General features: G+C 42.9%; 2 protein-coding genes across 7 annotated transcripts in view; both read right to left on the reverse strand.

Moving 5' to 3' along the window:
* The window catches only part of adcy6b (adenylate cyclase 6b), a 35338-nt gene extending 24161 nt beyond the window's left edge, over positions 1-11177 (reverse strand). Inside the window, exons 1-4 of one of the 5 annotated variants that reach the window (XM_082519130.1) lie at positions 11099-11177; positions 8591-9016; positions 6343-6540; positions 5336-6242 (exon numbers count right to left, since the gene is read on the reverse strand). In XM_082519130.1, coding sequence (XP_082375256.1) covers positions 5336-6241 — 906 coding nt within the window. In that variant the 5' untranslated portion in view covers position 6242; positions 6343-6540; positions 8591-9016; positions 11099-11177. Of the gene's footprint in view, positions 1-2726; positions 3660-3681; positions 4636-4655; positions 5301-5335; positions 6243-6342; positions 6541-8590; positions 9017-11098 lie in introns of those variants that run through there. The other 4 variants (XM_082519134.1, XM_082519133.1, XM_082519131.1 and 1 more) reach the window with 4 other exon arrangements.
* A 21-nt stretch (positions 11178-11198) lies between these two features.
* LOC309697305 (uncharacterized protein) lies at positions 11199-18430 on the reverse strand. 2 transcript variants are annotated; one of them, XR_014273788.1, is made up of 3 exons: positions 18202-18430; positions 11582-17858; positions 11199-11238 (listed from the first exon to the last, which is right to left on the reverse strand). XR_014273788.1 is itself a non-coding variant. In XM_082519129.1 (2 exons), the coding sequence occupies exon 2, from the start codon at positions 15544-15546 to the stop codon at positions 11875-11877; it is 3672 nt and encodes a 1223-aa protein (XP_082375255.1). In that variant the 5' UTR covers positions 15547-17858; positions 18202-18430; the 3' UTR covers positions 11199-11874. The 2 variants fall into 2 exon arrangements, 1 of the variants encoding a protein (XP_082375255.1); XM_082519129.1 differs by having other exon boundaries at positions 11199-17858.
* Positions 18431-20716: the final 2286 nt, after the last annotated feature.

Here is a 20716-nt window from a genome sequence, read left to right on the forward strand (position 1 = left end):
AGATAGTGGTAACTTCATACTGGACTTTAAACACCTTGGACTTTGTTCTGCTCCACTCCTCCTGCAGTTTCTGGGACCGTGACTTCCAGCAACAGCCCACGCAAAAAAACTTGTTATGTGTTTGTTAGATGCTCAATGGGTACTAGGTGGCCCAAAGTGTGCCAAGAAAATGTTAATCACATCATTACACCACCAGGGTGGATGTCAAGAAGAAACCATTTGTGGTGGGGCATTGGTGAACAGTTTACAGATCATCTGAAGGGCCAGGTGCAACTCTTGCATAGGGGGTGTAGCTCAGTGGTAGAGCATTTGACTGCAGATCAAGTGGTCTCTGGTTCAATTCCAGATGCCCCCTATAGAGCCACCAATGGAAAAGACAACTCTGAGAACTGTGAGAGCAGTTGAGATCTGAAGGGGACCTTAGCTTTTTTTTTTTTTTTTTTTTTTGGAAGACCTTCCAAAAGTCCAAAGAACAATTGCCGAAAACAATTTCTCAACTGAAATCTCCTGAAACTGTCCCTCCCAGCTGCCTAAACACTTGATACAATAAAGAATGGCTCACTATTTTCATGACAAATTCTGGGCCTAGCAAATCATGCAGCAGAAACTCAGATTCATCAGACCAGGCAACAATTTTTAAAGTAATCTGTTGTTCAAACTTTAGAGATGGCTATGCATGAAAAATCCCAGTAGGTCAGTGGTTTGAAATATTCAGCCCACGTGGCACCATCAACCATGCCACATTCAAAGTCACTGAAATGACCTTTCTTCCTTTCTGATGCTTAGTTTTCACATCAGTGGGTCACCTTTACCATGTCTACATGCCTAAAAGCATTGAGCTGCTTCCATGTGATTGGCTGATGATAGATGTTTGCGGTAAATAAGGAGGCGAACAGGTGAACCTAAAGTTCTCTAAATACAGTTTTCAACCATTTTCTCTACTCGACTCTTGGCTGTCTAGGATATCAGCGAATAAAGATATAGGATAAAGAAGTCTTTTGACCTCTAATTATGCAGACCTATTCCAGTAGAGTCCAATAATATAAAAATACAAATTAAAGACATGTTGGTGAGATTGATTCACTACAAATCAAAAGAATTTCAAACAGCTTGCTTCTGTTTGGCAGATATAATCTAGACTCTAGACTGCATGTCAAAGTCTCCTTGGGCAGGATACCGAACCCCACCAAATCCCACCAAACCCACTAAACGCCACCGACCCGCCGAACCCCTAAGAGAAAGTGTGTGAATGTGAGATTAAATAAGCTTAGACATAGAATAAGCAGTTGTGTGAATGAGGCTTGTAGTAAAAAAGCGAGTGCTCACATAGAGTAGACAAGCACTATATAAGAACCAGTCCATTTTCCGTGTATATAAAAAACAACTAAACACACTGGCGTTGTGGAAAGTTGGCTGTGACTTTGACATCTATCAGCGTATAACATGAATTTAATGAAACGAAGGTTGTTCGGATTAATAGCTGATAAAAAAAAATGGTTTGCTGCAGGTCTGAAGGACATCCACTATTTCTGTACTGGAGGTCTACTTTGTTTACAAAACACTACGTACAGTTTAATAGTGCAGTCGGTGCACATCCACTTAATGCAAACACAGTGTAAATTGTGATAAAATCAATGAGTAACTGACAGCACATACAGAAGGAACCAACATACAAAAGTGATGAAGAAATATTTCCAGTGTGCTGGGAGCTGAAGTCATTGTAAGTGCCTAATCCTGTTTTGTTTTTCCCCACAGCTTCCAGTATGAAGAAGTAATCATTCTGTTTTCCATAAAATTCATTGCACAATCTGAGCATCCCACCCCACCCCATTTCATTTTACTACAGTACAATAGCCTCCTTGTTTTAGGGACTGGCGGCCTGGATGGCACCATGCTACATTATCATGATATTCCTCCACAGTGTAGCTAAATGGGCTCATTCAACCCAGATGACCTTCTACAAACCCCAAAAGAGCTGCTGGTAGCTGCCCTACAGCACATAATGTAAGCTCATTAAAAATCTCATTTGAAAACTGCTGAGATCTACAGTAGCATCTACTTTTAGTACATCACCTTTGACATGGAAAAGTGGTTAAGAGCCTTTAAAATGCTTTGTCCTATATTGATGGAAAGAGAAAGTAGGCCGTTTCCACTGATGAGTACAGTAACAACATTGTACTCCTTTGTGTCGTGATAATAGCGGGCCCAGACTAACACAAATCAACAAGTGTGAGATGTTTTGTCTTGTTTACTCACAAATTTTAAGAACATTCACACACAGGCAGTTACTGGGAATAATACTGGCTCAGCTTCAAAACATGGACGTGACCGTCGCTATCTTTTTGAAAACAAATCCCCAGTGGCTTCCTGTAAAAAAGAAATTGGTCCATGTAACCGTATTCCTGTTTATGCATGTATTTATAAAAAGACTTACCGTATTTCCCGGACTACAAAGCGCACCTGAATATTAGCCGCACAAGCTAAAATCAGGGGAAAATCCTGTTTTGTACATACATTAGCCGCACCTGACTAAAAGCCGCAGGTGTTTCAATGTTGACTTATCATATGTAAGAGAATATGCACAAAGGGAATTGCCAGGAAAGAGATGGCTGTTTGGAGACACACCCCTTTTATTAATATTTTGAAAAACAAGTTATGGGTACATATTTGCACATGTAGTACATAACAGTAACCTATAGCACACCAGAAAAATAGATTCGGACTACCTTTTAGGCTCAGGTGCAGTGACACAGCTTTAACAAGAAGAAAAGTCAGTCATTCACCATCTTTCTCTTCTTCCTGCGCACTAAAACCACCAAAGTCCTCTCCTCCAATGTCGGAAACGAACAGGCTCAGGATGGCTTCGTCATCCACTCTCCGCTTCTCTCCTTCGTTGTCACTTTCAAAACCAAAGAAATCCTCGTTGTCAGTGTCAGAGTCGAACACCCTCAGAAGGGCCGTGGCGGTGTCCTCCTCTCCATCATGCAGCAGTCCAGCCCTTCAAAATCCGTTGGTGATCGTGGATGTTTTCGCACTTTTCCACGCTGTCAGAATCCACCGGTGGAGTTGGGCATAACTTGCTTTTCGCAAGTTTATCGCCGTTCGTCATCCACGCCTCCCGCTGAATGCGTAGCGCTACTTTGAAGTTTGTTTTTCGCGCTACTTCGTACGGCACTACGTTGCCTGGTGGACGGACATGTGACTAACATACCACTCTTGAACCCCGATCCTTCCGCCAGGCAACGTAGTGCCGTACAACAGCGGAACAAACAAAACAAATCGTCTTACGATATCACAAAAATCATGGAAAATCCATAGAAAAGCCGCACCTGACTAAAAGCCGCAGGGTTCAAAGCTTGTGCAAAAAGTAGCGGCTTATAGCCCGACAATTACGGTAATTGTGATGTTGAACCAAAACAAAAAACTTGGAGTTCTGCAAAATGCGTCATTACTACCATTGGATATCCAATAGGAGTAAGCCAAACAAAAAAGCTTTGGACATATTTCTTTGTTAAGGGACAAATTTAGTTTTAGGGTGAATTTTTAGGGGAATTTTGAACAAAGACACACATTTAAATTCTCTCCTAGGCTGCTAGTGTCATACTAGTAACTAGGATTCATCACGCCATAGGACCTGTTCCCACTGATATTCCAGGCCAGCTCTTGTGCAATTTGTCATACCTCAGCCTTTTCTCCTTGTTTCTTTTCCTTTCCTTTCCTTGAGACATTTCCTTGTTTCTGCCTTTTCATTAAGAATAGCTTGTTGGCAGCCACCCTTCCACTGAGATCATTTGTGATGGCGAACAGTTGAGGGATCATCTGCTAACGGTTTGGAGCCCGGTACTGCTCTCGTGTAGGGGGTATAGCTCAGTGGCAGAGCATTTGACTGCAGATCAAGAGGTCTCCGGTTCAAATCCGGATACCCCCTGTAATAGCTCAAGAGGGGGAAAAGAAAAAAATATTGGGGGGAATCCTGGCGAGCTGTTGCTCAAGACATCCTAACTGAAGGGACAGGTGCGTCTCTCGTGTCTTCAAGCTTTTTTTTTTTTTTTAAATGTCATATTCCTGACCTACAGAGATTGTTCGTCTGCAGGAAATTCTCTAGTTTTCTCACAATTTTTATGACCACACTGAACACAATTTCAAGAGATGACAAGTTTTTGGCTAATAGCTCTTTGGGAATCACCTTGTCGGTGCAAACATAATCTGTGCTATCTTTGACATTTTTCATAGATTCCATTAAAGAAATATGAAATCATTTTATGTGTTTTTGTGACAGGATAGCAATAACATAATGCCTTTAAATGGTTTTTTGTTTTTGTTAAGCCAGCCATTGTTTTTAGACATAGCACTGGTTCACCCTTTGAGTTAGGGGCCTTTTTATGCTTTACTGATTCATAGGTCAGTGTTAAGTGGCTTAACAAGCATTCCTCTGAAAGTGGTCAAGTACAAGGACTGAACTGTAAGTGAGAGAAAAAGCAGCCACGATCCAAAGATAAAACTTTCAAAGACTTTCAGAAATCCTGGAGAACTATTGCTCAAGACCACTTTTAAAAATTACTAGCATGTCTGACTCCGTGTGTAACGGACATTACATGTTGTTATAATTACACAAAATGTGTTCTAGACCACAAATTTTATTTTCCAGTTTATACCTGACTTTTAGGACCTTCAAGCCTGTAGTTATGTTCTTTATCAGTTGGAGCCCCTCCTCATTGTCCTTCTTCTTCTTTGGTGCAACCCTATAAATACAGTGTACCCCTTTGGCCTCTCCCCTTTTCTACAATTACCCTGTGGGAGAGGTTGGTGTCATTTCTTTCCAGACCCTGTACAACACACATATAATGTATATTTAGCCACCCTGATGTTTCTGATTGTGTGTCTTTAGTTCAATTATTGTCATCATTGTGCCTGTTTTTGTTAGATGCTATAAATGTGTAGTATGTGTGTGCCACAAATGTGTTTTAGGCGCCGTTAATGCTAGCATGAATATATAATTCTGGCTAGCTTGGAAGTTGTGATGGGTTGAGCTAACCCTCTCCCCCACTGTTTGTGTTTGGTTGTAGGAGCTGGAGCGAGCAAGTTATTTACTTGGAGGTCTTTCTTTCTTTTACCTTTCTTTGTCAGACACAACGCAAAAACACACCGGTCACACGTGGAAGCAAAGTAAAAAACTGAAAAAAATAATACAATATAAAACATAAATGATGTTTGAAAGTAACTCAAACTGAGTGTTTTGAAATAAATATTCTACTGAACAATTGCTCTATGGATGTTGAAATAAGATCAAATTAAATATATCTCCATCTATTCTAGAATTATTGTCATCACTTACCTGTTTAAAAAAACCGAACTTATCCTTATTGTCTTTGCTGAGATACCAGGTGACTATGTGTACGATGGACAGCACAGCTCCACTAAGCACAGCAGCTCTCATTCTGACTGGCAACAAGGTATAGATAATGTAGATGAAGAACATTGTCCACCAGATGCCCTCTGATGCACTGTGGGGGGACACGCTGACGATCCCATATACTTGCACTACAATCAGTACCCCGATCACAAGGTAGCTCACAATCCACATGTAATCTTGGTGGAAGCCGTTTCGATTGCACACCACCATCATCGCCAGGAAAACAACCATGGCCACAGACAGTACTGAGATGTAGCCAGGTCTGAGGCTTGACTCCGGTTGGAAACAGTGGAAGGTAAGCATAACAACGCACACCACCACCAGAACTCCCATTAGCATGGTCAGAGAGCTCTGGTTGAGCCTGAAGAAGTACCGCTGATAAAGACGTTCCAGCTTGGTGGACTGAAATTTCTTGGATTGAAAAACCCGCACGACCTGCATACAACAGTCTGCGGCAGTCATTGTCTTGCAGCTACCCTCAGAGAACTGTCCTAATTCCTCCTCTTTCCTACCCTTCAGCTCACCGTCTTCGAAGCCCAGATTCACAGCCTTTAGACCCAGATCTCCACCACCAACCATCCGTTTCGCATAGTGGTCTTCCTGCCAGCCACAGCGCAGGCCAAAATTGTTCCCACTGGTGCCTGCCCCACAGTGGTAATTTTGAGGGGCAGCATTAGGGGTTTCCAAGTCCTCCGGGTCCCTCAGGCAGCTCATGTAACGTGGGTTGCATAGTGACGAGCTGTCCTTCCTTTTTTTGCCATTGCGCTCTCCCCATGCTGTCTTTCGCTGGTCCACTCTGCCTGGAAAGAGGTCTCTGGCCCATGACATCCTACAAAACACAACATACAATTGGTAATGTTTCACATAAAACAGTACTGATCTTGAAGTTTTTAATCTCTTTTAATATAGAGATTTGAGAATCGTCTCACCTGTGTTGGCTTAATTGTGTTTAGCAACACTGCGCTCTTTGGCCAGGCCACTAGTTTACCCCAGCGAGCACACACCATGAGCTCAAATTGGCCAAAAGCATCAGAGGGGCGTCTGCATTTGAGTTGCTTTCTTTTGTAGAAACAGTCAGTGTGTCAACTCTATACACCACCGAGTGCCTTTAAAAACCACCTGTTCTCCTGTAAAAGCAAATGAAAAACCAAACACAAAAAACATGTGATATTGTTAAGCAAACAAAGCATGAGGGAATATCACCTGATTGCATTAACATTAATAGTATGCATTTTTCATATTACACATATGTTTGGTGTTATAGGGCCTATTTATGCCACTGAATGTGCACGTCTTTGTATGGTTTGCCCATTCCACTTCTTTTCTTTCCATGCCTCAGCCAGCCTGGGACCACACTTTCAAATGTTTTTGTTCTGCCTGCAAAATGCTGAACTGTAAAAGCAGAACCTCCTCTAATTCCTGCCTCGTGCAGCAGGTGCCGTTCATAAGTTTTATCCTGAAACCATGACAAAGAATGCAGTCCCGTTCCAACCAGCTCTACGATGATTGCCGGCTTCCACAACTGGTATTAAACACCACTTCTTGGTGGCTAGCACTCTGCCATGCTTTGCCACCGAAATCTGCCCCTAACATCTTGAGTGGGCAGGCATGGGTGTGCTCTATTTGACAACAAAGGCCTACTGAGTGGGCACCATCAGAGATCAAGAGCTCTCCAGTCCAGATTAAATTGTCCATGCTTCCCCCATTAGCTTTGATGACTCACTATAGCTGGATTGTAGCAGTACATGTCAAGGACAGCGCTAACCTCTAAACTCTAAGCAAATCTCCCAGGCTGACAGAGCTAAGACTAATGGTGGGAAGAGCAAGCATGAAGTGCACACATGTTTATAATCAACAGCAGCCTCTAACATGAAAGCTGCCAAGCTGAAAACTAAAAGGATAACTATTTAACTATATGTTAAATATAACCCACACTGGTGCAAGCTGGGAAACCATCTCTTCAGTAACTATTATTTAATTAAATTCCTTCCTACTTAATAATAGATTAATAGCTGATCACAACATTTACAAACTGGTAAAGTAATTAGCATGCTGTTTCACGTTGGGTGCATTTTTTTTAATTTTTTTTTTGGCGTATGACCCACTCTGGCACACTGCAAGCATGTGTCCCTTCACCTTCATTTTTCCTGCAGAAACAACCTTAGTCCTCGACTCATCCTTATACATTTACGACAGGTCAGACTGCGACATGCGGCTCTTATGTAATGCAATCTATGCAGGCATACATCTGCCATAAACCACGAAACGAATCTGTACATTGCACATGTGTACATTGGAATCAGCCGTCCTGCGTGCGTTTAAAAATTAGGACGATGCGTACGAGCAAATATCTGTATTATTGTGCACATTGACACGGAGCAGCAACAGTCCTGCGGTCACCGGCGCTAACATGATTCTGATGTCCGAAAACATGTTTGGCAATTACACGTGTAGGCCCAGGCTGTGTCTGAATAAGGGGCAGTCGGCCGAAGCGCATTACATAACAGGACGCTCTAAGTAGCCACTGAGGCACTGCTCCCAGTGTTCAAATGTAGCCGCTTTAACCACAAATCTCATGGAGACGGCGTTGGACCCGGATAGTCTGGAGTCAGCCGGGAGTGTGTGGGTTGCAGAAGAAAGTGCAGGTTGCCACACATCAGCGCCTCTACTAACTTGTCGTGAGTAAAACATTCCGTTGGGCAACTTCTGCCTTGGCAGCTGATCCTCTGATATCGGATGAATGTGCTATCCAGCTCACAGGACTACTGTACAGTGATAAGGGCTGTAAAAGGGCTACACACCGGGCCTGTTCCCCCAACATAAACGCGTACGTCATTATGTTTGGACTCCAAACAGGTCACTGGGCAAGAGGACGCTGGTGAAACGCTCTGGGCAGAATCGCCAAGTGTCACTCGGCTGATTCGCCTCTTCGCGTTAAATGTCACATTACATAAATAAAGTGATGTCTGCGCCTGTGTACAGTAGTGTACAGTCCCGCTGAATAGTTCAGGCGGCTCAACGCCGCCGCAGTCATCACAGCAAAACACACTCCAGTGCAAGTCAACTGCTCCCAGTCTTTTCCACGGCTCTATCCTTTGACTGCTTTTCAGTGTCGCCGAGCTGTAGCAAATTCACATTGTTGCCCAATACAAAGCTTAAGACATGCAGTGTACTTACCAGTGGACATCCAGTAGGAGTAACCGTAACACTGCAGTGGAGCTTAGCCCTGTCTTCGGTCTTTACGCAGCCGCCGTGACACACTTCGGATGCGGGTCTGTCCTTGTGGAAAGCAAGGGAAAACTGCGAAATTGGCAGGACAGCCTTCTCTCTTCCCAGCCAAAGCTACGACCCTACATTCACAGCGCTCCTCTCTCCCTCTCTCTATTTCTCTCCCTCACACACACACAGTCACACACACACTGACAGTTCCAGTCCAACATTCCCATCCCATTCATGATCGCAGGAGTCCCCCTAGAGGTGACGTGCGTGCGTCTCCACCCGCTCGAGTGTGATCCGCTCTCCTGCCCGTCATTATGTCCATTTGTTCCTTCCTCCTCGTTTACTTCACCCTTGTTGTAACACAGCGTGCAGATTAATAGCAAGCTAGGAGAGAACAAAGAAGCTGTTGTTAAGCATTGCATGCAAATATTGTCAAAACACCACCTAGTGGCGATGATTTATCCACTAAAAACTTCCAAAAGTCTCCCGAAGCGATCATGTTGACCTCTAAACTGTTTTTTATTCAGTTCTTACAATCATCACAGTTGGTCTTATATAAAGTACATCAAAACCATTTATTAAGAAACAACTGACTCGGGCTTAATGGCTGCACAGACCACCAAAAATCACTCAGTGCAAACTGTGTGAACTAGGAGCTCAACAAGTGCTCAATTTGCTGACAGGGACAATGAATATTAAATATTGGGCTTCAGTAAGCACGCAGTATGACTACATTAATGCACACAGTTGTAAGTTAGTTTACTCTGCTTTTACATGGAAGGACTGCTGCATAAATCTATGTTACAGCACCATATTTTACTAATGTGAGCCTAAATATTACTAAAATGGCTTTATATTAGCCAGGGCAACACAAGTGTGGGTGCAGAAGAAACAGAATAGAAAATGGAAAATTGCTTCTTATTTTGTTTGTTTTGGTCTTTGCTTAACTTTAAAATACTCCCGAGGCGTCCAACTGGATTTATGTCTCTAATTTAGGAGACTGGTGACAGTCTTCACTTCTCCTTTAAATGCAATTTCATGATTGCTTTGTGTGGGAAATTTATGTTTTTCAAGTGTCTTGAGACTAGAAATCATCTTTGATCTTTTATGCATTGTTGCACTTCAAAATGCATTAAACCTGCGTTCACAGAAAAATGTACAAATGTCATCTGTCCAGCATGGTTAACGCTTGTATAGATCTACCTCCAGCTGTTGTAATCCTAGCCAGGTCCACTCCAACCATGCTGGACGCCATCTGAGTCCAATAAATATATTTTGATTTCATCTGTCCAAAACTGTGCTGCCAGTTTTCATTAGCTTCTTTTAATGCTCAAAGTTCGAGTTTGAAGTTTTGTGCTGTTTTCAGACCAGATGTGTCTTTTTTTCTCCTTTTTCTTGGACACTGTGTATAGTAGGGGTTGTCCTAATGCAAAATTCTTCACAATATCTGAGCAGTCACTGAAACAGCAGTTTACCACACAGCTGTTCAAAAAACTGTAATTTATAGCTAAACTTCTATTTTTAAAAAAAGTTGTTTTAGATCAACGTGTCTTTTCTAGACAAGAACAAAATTTATGAGACCTTCCCGTCAGGTTTCAGGGACTTTCACAATGCTCAGTCTTCTCCTTTAAAAGTAATAAATGATACTCTACTGAATGTCTGGTGATTTCTGTACTGGTGATTGTTCCATCTTAGCTCCGCTGGGCCCGAGTGCTACCTTTTACTCAGTCAATCATGATTTACTCATTTAGCATTTGGAACATTGTGTAGGAGTCAAGGGTTTGGCTCGAAACAGGTTTCAGTCTTATATTAAATAAGGGGCTTTTTCAGTCTACATTGGAAAATACTCTTCTATGACATCTGGAGTTCCCAGAGACTCTATTTTGTGGCCTGTTCTGTTTTCTTTGTACATGCTGCCTCTGAATATGACATGTCTTTTTCATTCCAACTCAGATGATTTACAAACATATACCAGGGAATCTTGGAAATCACTCCTCTATACAAGGGCACAATCCCTGTATCCTGGCTTCAAATAATTCAATGTTTCATATTTTCCCACAGCTAAACAAGGCAAGAATGAGGTTATATTGTGTGGCCTTCCATCTTTAGTTTAGCATATATATGGAGTTATTCAGTCAGTCTTATTTATTTACAGTTAGACCAAAACCCTTTAGCTAGATTTCTGGCTGGGGCAAAAAAAGAAAAGAAAAGATCACATTGTTCCAGTGCTGACAGCCTTGCAGTGGCTCCCTGTGCATTACAGAATTCAGTATAAAGTGTCACTGTTTGTGTTTAGCCTTAAATGGTCTAGCATCAAATCATGTGGCAGATATACAGCATTCATATGCCTCCTCAAGATCATTAAGGTCAGCATCCAGTCACTACTAACTATCTGAGGGAAGCTTTCTAACTTGATGTTATTGCATCAACACCTCACACATGCATCAAGTCTTACTGTTTTTATACCTTAGCTGATAACACCTTTATTTTATGCAAGTGTACTGCCTCTGCTATGGTTGGGCAGTCAGCTAAACTCCTTCCCCACATCAAGACTCTGACGACACGATTCCCGGTTCACAGGTTTATTGACACAGGGAAAGGTGAAACTGTAACAAACAGTACAAGGCATAATCACTGTACTTATTCACCATGTACATATATAACGATGAAAATATATTAACCCAGTTTTTTAATATGTCAACATGCAATGTTCATATGAATTACTTCCCTTTTTAAGTCAAATACAAACATCAAATTATGATTTTAACAAGTCTTACTATAATGAATGCCTCCAATTCGTTTGTCATTCCCCTTTAACTAGCTCCATAAGCGATTGCTAGCTTAAACTGCATAAGATTGGTTTTATCATTAAACTTACAGAAAAATGAACTTACTTGAAAGAAAGTGGTCTATACATGCACATAAAATATAAAACAAGTCTATACATACCCACAATGCTACCAAAGGCATAGGATGTATGTGGATGCCACTGGATTTATCTGGCTAAGGCCACCATGCTGCACATGCCTTCTCCTTAATTCACAGACTTACTTCCTGTTTACCGACGACATCATGTCCTATTACAGACTACAGGTTTTAAGGTGGCACCAGAGAGTTACAATTGCATATTTAAACATTTACCAAATCCAAGAAAACAGTCTACCTTAAAAACTTTTGATATCAGAACACTCCCCGCCTGGCGTGATTAACGCCACCACACTTTGTCAATGACAGTTCAACACCTAGACATCTGAAGCCAGAAGAAGTACTATTTCTGTAATGGGTCTCACAAACAATGTTTCTCCTCCTGGCTTGATGACCTTGACCTCGACCTGGCGAACTTTACCATCTTTGCTTTGGAAGGTCTGTGTTACCAGACCAAGTGGCCACTTATTTCTTTGTACTTGACTGTCCTTGAGGAGAACAACATCCCCTGGCTTAATGTTTGGGTTAGATGACTGCCACTTCCTACGTGATTGCAATGTTGGAAGGAACTGCTTGCGCCACCTGTCCCAGAAGGTGTTGGACAGGTGCTGGACTTGTCTCCACTGATGCTTGTAGAGGTCAGCGGCTCCAAACTCTCCTGGAGGAGCAGGAACACAGTTTACCTTCTGTGTTAGAAGAGCAGCTGGCGTAAGAATGAATGAGTTGTCGGGGTCAGTTGTTACAGGAACAAGAGGCCGGGCATTAATGATGCCTCCTACTTCTGCCATGAAAGTTACCAACACTTCATGGGTCAGCTTCCCCTTGAGCTGGAGGAACATGGAGTCAAGAATCCTTCTAGCCAGACCAATCATCCTTTCCCACGTTCCACCAAAGTGGGAGGCATGTGGAGGGTTGAATGTCCAAGAGCAACCTTGGGCTGACAGATAAGACTTGACGCCATTGTGGTCGATGTTAGAGGGTATCTTCAAGGACTGACAAGCACCCGCAAAGTTAGTGCCTCTGTCTGATCGAATACTTTTGACCGGCCCTCTAACTGCTAGAAACCGCCTTAATGCGTTGATAAAGCTGGATGTGTCGAGGGATTCTATGACTTCAATATGTACGGCTCTTACGCTCATACATGTAAAAATCACGGCCCACCTTTTGCTGTGTGAGAGGCCTCCTCTAGTCCGGCGTGCAGAAACACTCCAAGGACCAAACACATCAAGGCCAACATTTGTGAAGGGAGGGTCTGTTGAGAGACGATCTGCCGGAAGGCTGGCCATTTTTTGGCAGCTTACTGGAGCTCTAAGTCTTCTGCATGTCACACATCGGTAGATGATGCTGCTCACTTTTCTCTTTCCACCAACTATCCAAAATCCAGCTGCACGGACGGCCCCTTCCGTAAAGAGACGCCCTTGATGGTGAACTTGTTCGTGGTACTGTCTAATGAGCAGGGTTGCAATATGATGATTGCCTGGAATAATCACAGGAGTCTTCTCACTCTGAGCAAGACTTGAATAGTGAAGACGACCTCCGACTCTTAGTAGGCCATGTGCATCAATAAAGGGATCGAGACTTTTCAGAGGACTACTTCTGGGAACCTCTTTGTGTATTACGATACATTTGATCTCCTCGCCATAAACCTCTTCTTGGACTGTTCGAATGATGATGTCTGAGGCTTGGGTGGATTCCTCAACACTAAATCCTGTCTTACAAAGATGCCAGCCCTTACAAGGTTTGTTTGTTGTGATCATGTTGTAACAACTGGCAATATGTTTCAGATGGGCGATTGCACGAGTCAGTGACTGCCACGAAGAAAACTTGGTGAATCGTTGGGACCCAAGTTGCTTGGATGCTGTAGCAGTGCTTAATGTGGACACAAGCGGTCGGATGTCTGGATCTGAACCTGGGTCCACAAGATCAAAGGTGATGTCAGGGATGTCTTGCTCTGGTTTGGACAGAAACCTGGGTCCACTAAGCCAGTTGGTGTCTTTTAAAGTGCCTGCAGCAACAGAACGTGTTGCATGGTCTGCAGGGTTCTGGTTTGTGGCCACGTAGCGCCACTGGCGTGGACTGGAGGATCTTCGAATGCGCAGGACCCGATTACTTACGTACACATAAAAACGCCTGGTCTCATTACAAATGTAGCCCAGAACCACCTTACTATCTGTGTAATAAGTCACAGCATTAAGCTGAAGATCAAGTTCTGCTGAGATCAGGTCTGACAACTCAACAGCCAGTACTGCTGCACAGAGCTCTAATCTCGGGATTGTGTGCTCTGGACGAGGAGCCAGCTTGGCCTTTCCCATGACAAACCCCACATGCTGGTTTCCAGCAGTGTCTGTGACTCTAAGATATGCTACTGCAGCAATAGCTTTTGTTGAAGCGTCAGAGAAAACACACAATTCTCTGTTGACAGCTGTCGATGGTGAAGTTTCAGTGTAGGGTCTGGGTATCGTCAGACTTGACAACTCTGTCAGTGAAGCTCTCCACGAGGCCCAAGCTTCCTCCTTGTCTCGAGGTAATGGCACATCCCAGTCACCATTCTCAGCAGTGAGCTCTCGCAGAATGGCCTTGCCTTGTATGACAACTGGTGCTACAAACCCAAGAGGGTCGTAGAGACTGTTAATGATAGATAAGACTCCCCGGCGAGTATAAGGTTTTGTCTCCTGGGAGACACTGAAGACAAAGCAATCTGTTTGAAGGTTCCAGTTGAGCCCGAGACTGCGCTGCATCGGTACTGTGTCTGCATCAAGGTCAAGATCTTTAAGGTCACTTGCATAGCCTCTTGAAGGAAAGGCTCTCATGATCTCCTTCTTGTTTGCTGCGATCTTATGCAGCCTCAGGTTAGACCTGGAGAGGACATCCTGTGTCTTCTTTAACAAGTTGATAGCTGCTTCGACTGTAGGCAGAGACTTCAGTCCATCATCTACATAAAAGTCTCGCATCACAAAATGCTTTACATCAGGGTCAGCATGGAACTCACTGACCTGAACGGATTGATGGAGGCCGTAAATAGCCACTGCAGGCGAGGGGCTATTCCCGAACACGTGGACTGTCATGCGGTAGTCCACGATATCTTTGGAGAGGTCATTATCACGGAACCATAGAAACCTCAAGAAGTTTCTGTCCTCTTCTCTGACCACGAAAGAGTAGAACATTTGTTCTACGTCTGCTGAGAATGCAACAGCTTCCTTTCTAAAGCGAATCAATACACCCAGCAGTGTGTTGTTCAGATCAGGCCCCGTCAACAGCACATCGTTGAGTGACACACCATTGAATCGAGCACTGGAGTCAAAAACTATTCTGATCTTCTTTGGTTTCTTGGGATGGTACACACCGAATGTTGGTAAATACCATCGCTCTTCCTCCTCACCCAACGGAGGAGCCAACTCTGCATGACCATTTTTGAACATCTGTTCCATGAAGCTAAGGAAGTGTTCCCTCATTTCAGGCTTCCTCTCAAAGTTGTGAATGAGAGACTTGAGACGCTTCAGTGCCTGAGGCCTGTTGTTAGGAAGCTGCTGACGTGGACTCTTGAAGGGTAAAGGGGCTACCCAGCTGTTATTTGTGTCTTTCTGTAGTCCAGCCTTCATTATTTTCATGAATGAAGCGTCCTGAATTGAAGGAGCAACTTGGTTATCCTGTTTGGTCCTCTTGAACACATTGCATCCAAGATGGTCAACATCGCAGATGGACTCTTGTTCAGGACACGTTGGAAGATGGTCTGCAACCTGGATGGCGCTGTACCTTTCTTTAACACAAAACACATTAGGGCATGGGTTAAAGATAGATGGCCTTCGCAGCTCTGTGGTATTTGTATAGAAGGAGCTGATTGCTGATGGCCTATGGACACTGCCGAGACACACGTTGCCCACAACAACCCACCCCAGATCTAACTTCTGAGCATAGGGCTGGTTGTGTGAACCATTCACCTGTTTGCGGACTTTATGTACTCTGATAACGTCCCTCCCTAGGAGAAGCATGATCTGGGCATTTGGGTCCAGATCTGGGATGAGGTGTGCCAGTGACTTTAAATGTGCATGATGAATAGCGACATCAGGGGTTGGAATCTCATCCCTGTTGTTGGGAATTTCATTGCATTCTGTGAGACTGGGTAATGGAATGCGGACAGTCCCATCAAGAGATTCCACCTCATAGCCACTTGCCCTCCTACCTGATTATTCTTTTACTCCTGCACATGTTCTCAGTATGTATGGCGCACATGGGCTTTTGTCACCAAACACTTCAAAAAACTGTGAGCGAACTAACGACCTGTTACTTTGCTCATCCAAAATTGCATACAGCTTCACTGCTTTTTCTCTGTTCCCAGCTGGATATACCTTCACGAGGCATATTTTGGAACAGGATCGGTCCATCAGATCTCCCCCGCAAACCTTTGTGCATTTGGCTGTGATGTCCGATTGAGGCAAAGTTTCAACTTCCTCCCCGCCATGGTCTGGAGCAGGGTCCTTCACTTCTATCCAAGGTGCAGGCCCTGGATGTAGAGCTGTGTTGTGCCTTTCACTTTTGCACTCAGAACACTGCACTTTGACCTTGCAATCCCTAGCAAGGTGCGATGATGCTGAACAGCATTTGAAACACAAATTGTGCTCCCTCAAGAACATCTTGCGCTCATCAATCGATTTTTCTCTGAATGCACGACATTTGCGTAATGGGTGTGGTTTCCCATGAATGGGGCATACTTTATCACAATCATCAAGCTTTGATGAGAACTTACTAGAATCAGAACTAGCTCTGGAGGATACGTCCGTTTTACAGACTGAGATTCCTCTATGCTTGTTTGGCTGCCACGCTAACTTTTCAGTCCTGGAGCTGATGTCTGTCTGAGTGATGAAGTTGAAGCTTGGATCGTTGGCAATGCTAGCCTCCTGGCTAACAAACTCTACAAAAAAGGTAAAGGGCGGATACGGCACATGCTCTCGCCGCTTGTACGATGCGCCAGCTGAAGCCCACTTTTCTTGCAGACGAAAGGGGAGCTTCTGCACAATTGGATTGACACCTCTTGCTGTGTCGAGGAATGAAAGTCCAGGTAGGTCTCCTTCATCCTTAGCCGAAAGAAGTTCCATCAGAAGATCACTCAACTTTGTTAACTTAGCATAGTCTCGATTTCCTACCTTTGGAAATGTGTCAATGCGCTTGAAGAGAGAATCCTCTATTGCCTCTGTTGAGCCGTAGGTTCTATCAAGTCTTTCCCATATCATATCCAGCCCAGCTCCTGGATGATTAACATGAATTGCTCTGATCTGCTCTGCGTGTTCTTTTGACTCCTTGCCAAGCCACTTTAAAAGAAGATCCATCTCTTCACTCGCAGTCAAATCTAAGCCACTGGTTGCAGATAGAAATGAGCGTTTCCAGGCTCTGTAGTTCTGTGGCTTGTCATTAAATTGAAGTAAGCCTGTAGACACAAGTTCACGGCGTGCAAGATATCTCACAAAATCATTTGGGTTGGGGGTGCCATAGTTGGCGTTAGGAGATATGGGATAGGCTGAGGGAAATGCACCACTATAGTCATTTTGAGATCTGAGATTCTGGGTTGGAGTAGCAGATCTGTGTTCAAATCTTACTTGTCGTGGCTCGTGAACATCTTCTTCCTTACAGATCTGAACTCCATGTGAGCTGGGGAACGGCTGTGATTTTGTTGGCGTAACACTTTCATGCTGCTGATGCCCTGTCTCTGATACTTTGCCTTGGTCCGCAACATACTGTTGTGTTCGTTGAATAGTTTCTAGAGGGTCAGAATCTAGTACAAGGTCACAACTACGTCTTTCACTATTGATATCAGCTGCAGCTTCTAGCACTTCTGCCTCCACAATGGCTGCAGCAGTTTCTTTCTTGTATTCTAGCATTTGCATTGAGGCTTCCAATTTAGCCTTTTCTAGTTTTAGGTTTATTTCCTCCTCAGCATAAGAAAGACGAGCCTTTGCTGCTTCTGCACGTGCTCGTGCCTTGGCTGCAGCAGACCCAGTTGATGATGCATAGGAGTGCACAGAAGGAGCGTGCGAATGCGTTTTTGACATGGTTGTTTCTTCTGACTTGGACTGAACAATTTCTCAGCGAATCTCTGCTTAGATGTGCTAATTGTCCATTAGTTGATTGTGATGATGGTCTCCCTACCATCTGTCGGCGTTTCCACGTTATCTTGCCCGCTAGGAGGTGTGGTTTCACTGTACTGCCTCTGCTATGGTTGGGCAGTCAGCTAAACTCCTTCCCCACATCAAGACTCTGACGACACGATTCCCGGTTCACAGGTTTATTGACACAGGGAAAGGTGAAACTGTAACAAACAGTACAAGGCATAATCACTGTACTTATTCACCATGTACATATATAACGATGAAAATATATTAACCCAGTTTTTTAATATGTCAACATGCAATGTTCATATGAATTACTTCCCTTTTTAAGTCAAATACAAACATCAAATTATGATTTTAACAAGTCTTACTATAATGAATGCCTCCAATTCGTTTGTCATTCCCCTTTAACTAGCTCCATAAGCGATTGCTAGCTTAAACTGCATAAGATTAGTTTTATCATTAAACTTACAGAAAAATGAACTTACTTGAAAGAAAGTGGTCTATACATGCACATAAAATATAAAACAAGTCTATACATACCCACAATGCTACCAAAGGCATAGGATGTATGTGGATGCCACTGGATTTATCTGGCTAAGGCCACCATGCTGCACATGCCTTCTCCTTAATTCACAGACTTACTTCCTGTTTACCGACGACATCATGTCCTATTACAGACTACAGGTTTTAAGGTGGCACCAGAGAGTTACAATTGCATATTTAAACATTTACCAAATCCAAGAAAACAGTCTACCTTAAAAACTTTTGATATCAGAACAGCAAGTGTGGACGCGTGTAGAGGAAGTCTGGGAACATTTTTGTTTTTCTTGCTCTTTTTAATTAATTAATTAATTAATTAATTAATTAATTAATTAAATGTATTTATTTCTATTTATTAATTACCTACTAGGTAGAATTTGTGCCAGGTCCGAATCCCATAACACTTGTTTGGAAGGTTATACAAATATTAGACATTATTAGTCGATAGTATACCTCATCATGCAGCTGCTCACTGAAGCCATTATTAACCTCCTAAGACCCAAACTCTTCCACGACATGCATTTTTAATTTCTCTTTGATATTTCGGCATATTGGGGCCCGATGAATGTAAAAACAAAGAATTACCAGATTTTTTTTAACCTTATTTTTGTTTTTTAAAAAAATAAGAGACACATATGAGGATATTCGTTTAAAATTTTGATAGAACAGTATCAGTATAATGTCCTCGTAAGTGGATATCAGACCCATGTAGAGCAAAATTGAGTATTTTAGTCTAAATAACCCAAAATGCGATGTCCACATATGTGGACGCCAGGTCCTAGGAGGTTAAGGAAGGGAAACCGGAATAAAAGGCTTAAATGTGCAGATGACACAAGAACTGAACTGGAAATCAGTGGCTACAGGTCTTGTGAAGTGATGAATGTTTTACTGAAATTGCCAGTAATAAATGTGCCATGCATAGCCATCTCAAGTGTTTACAGAGAGTTTTTTTAAAAATCCAGTTAGTGCCGGTTCTCTGGGTGAAAATGCCTTGTTGATGCTAGAGGTCAGGGGAAAATGACCAGTCTGCTTCAAGCTGACAGGAAGGCAAAAATAACTTAAAAAAAAAAACACACAGTTAAATAACCACCAACATATGAAGAGCATCTCTGAATGGACAACAGGTCAAACCTTGAAGCAGATGGGCTACAGCAGCAGGGGACCCCACCAGAGGCCTCACCTGTCAACTAAGAACAGGAAACTGAGGCAACATTTTACACCAAAATTGAACAGTTACTGAAAAAAATGTTGCCTGGTCTGATAAATCTCATGTCAAATGCAACATGAAAACAAGGATCCTTCCCTGTATAAGTTGTTTAAGCTGCTGGTGGGAGTGTAAGGATGTGAGGGACATTGTCTTGGCATCTAATCACTGCATAACAAGCATACTTGTCGTATTTCAAAGATAGTCTTCAATGTGTCCATTTTTTCTATGGAAGCTGAACTATTTACAGCAGATAAACACTATCTGAAAACCATGAAAATATGAATCTGCCTCTTCAGCTAGGAAATGCTCTTGAGCTATAGTTTTTTTTTTAATGTTAGAGGGTCCTTCAAAAATGTTACCTGATCATTTGAGCTTCCATAGGGGGAATCTGGAATTGAACCAGAGACCTCTTGATCTGCAGTCAAATGCTCTACCACTGAGCTATACCCCCTCAGAGAAACTGCATCTGTTCACTGAAATCTAACCAGTGGATGGGATGCTGTTATGAAGCAATTTTTAAGGAAGGGAAATAGGAGAATTTTTTTGATTGAAAAGGCCAGCAATAGATATGGAGGAGGTCAAAATGCATAAAACACAGTGGAGCTTGTGTCATTCTTTGAAAGCCATGACTGCAATTCAGGCAGTACTGTTCAGGATCTTCTCAAAATTGAAAAAATTATAAACACAGAAAAGCACCATCAGATTTTGATCCACCACGCAATACTATCCAAACTGTCTGATTGGGAACAGCTTCATTTTTCAGCATGTTAATGATCCCCAACGCACTGCCAGTGCAGTAAAGGCATACCTGGATAGAAAAACACACAGTGAATCAATACACACATGTATGTTTAAACTGTCTTAATAAATCACTGGACCTATTTCCTATTTTCCTACCAAAATATTAAGATTTTTTAATAGTCTTGACATAAGTGACCAAATATGAGATTTGGATTTCATTACAGTTTGCCCAGCAGAGGGTGCCAACGGTCACGGACTGTCTCACACACCCCTTATCTTTTTAAAATAAAAACAATCTGAAATTAAACGAACAAAATGAATCTTTCAGTACACTTCAGGGGCCTCTCTGTGTATGTGTGTGCGTGACTTTCTCCCGTGTCTTTGACATTGGCTGTGTGCTGTATACAGTTTAAGCTACCTGGTTGATTGGCTCGGTGTAAATGGAAGGCGTCTGCAGGATGTGAAGTGGTGGGGGCTGGTGGGCAAAGTGCTGGATCAGTGAAAACCGAGAAGACCTTCATCCAACCCCCCCTGCCTGGACATCTTCAGATAGTGAATGCAAAACGT

The sequence above is a fragment of the Aulonocara stuartgranti genome (genome assembly GCF_965226115.1).
Source record: "Aulonocara stuartgranti genome assembly, chromosome: 20".
Classification (NCBI taxonomy): domain Eukaryota; kingdom Metazoa; phylum Chordata; class Actinopteri; order Cichliformes; family Cichlidae; genus Aulonocara; species Aulonocara stuartgranti.

What these genes read in the sequence shown, in the direction of transcription:
- LOC309697305 (XM_082519129.1), bottom strand. Translation starts at nt 15,546, where the DNA reads ATGCTTCTCCTAGGGAGGGACGTTATCAGAGTACATAAAGTCCGCAAA.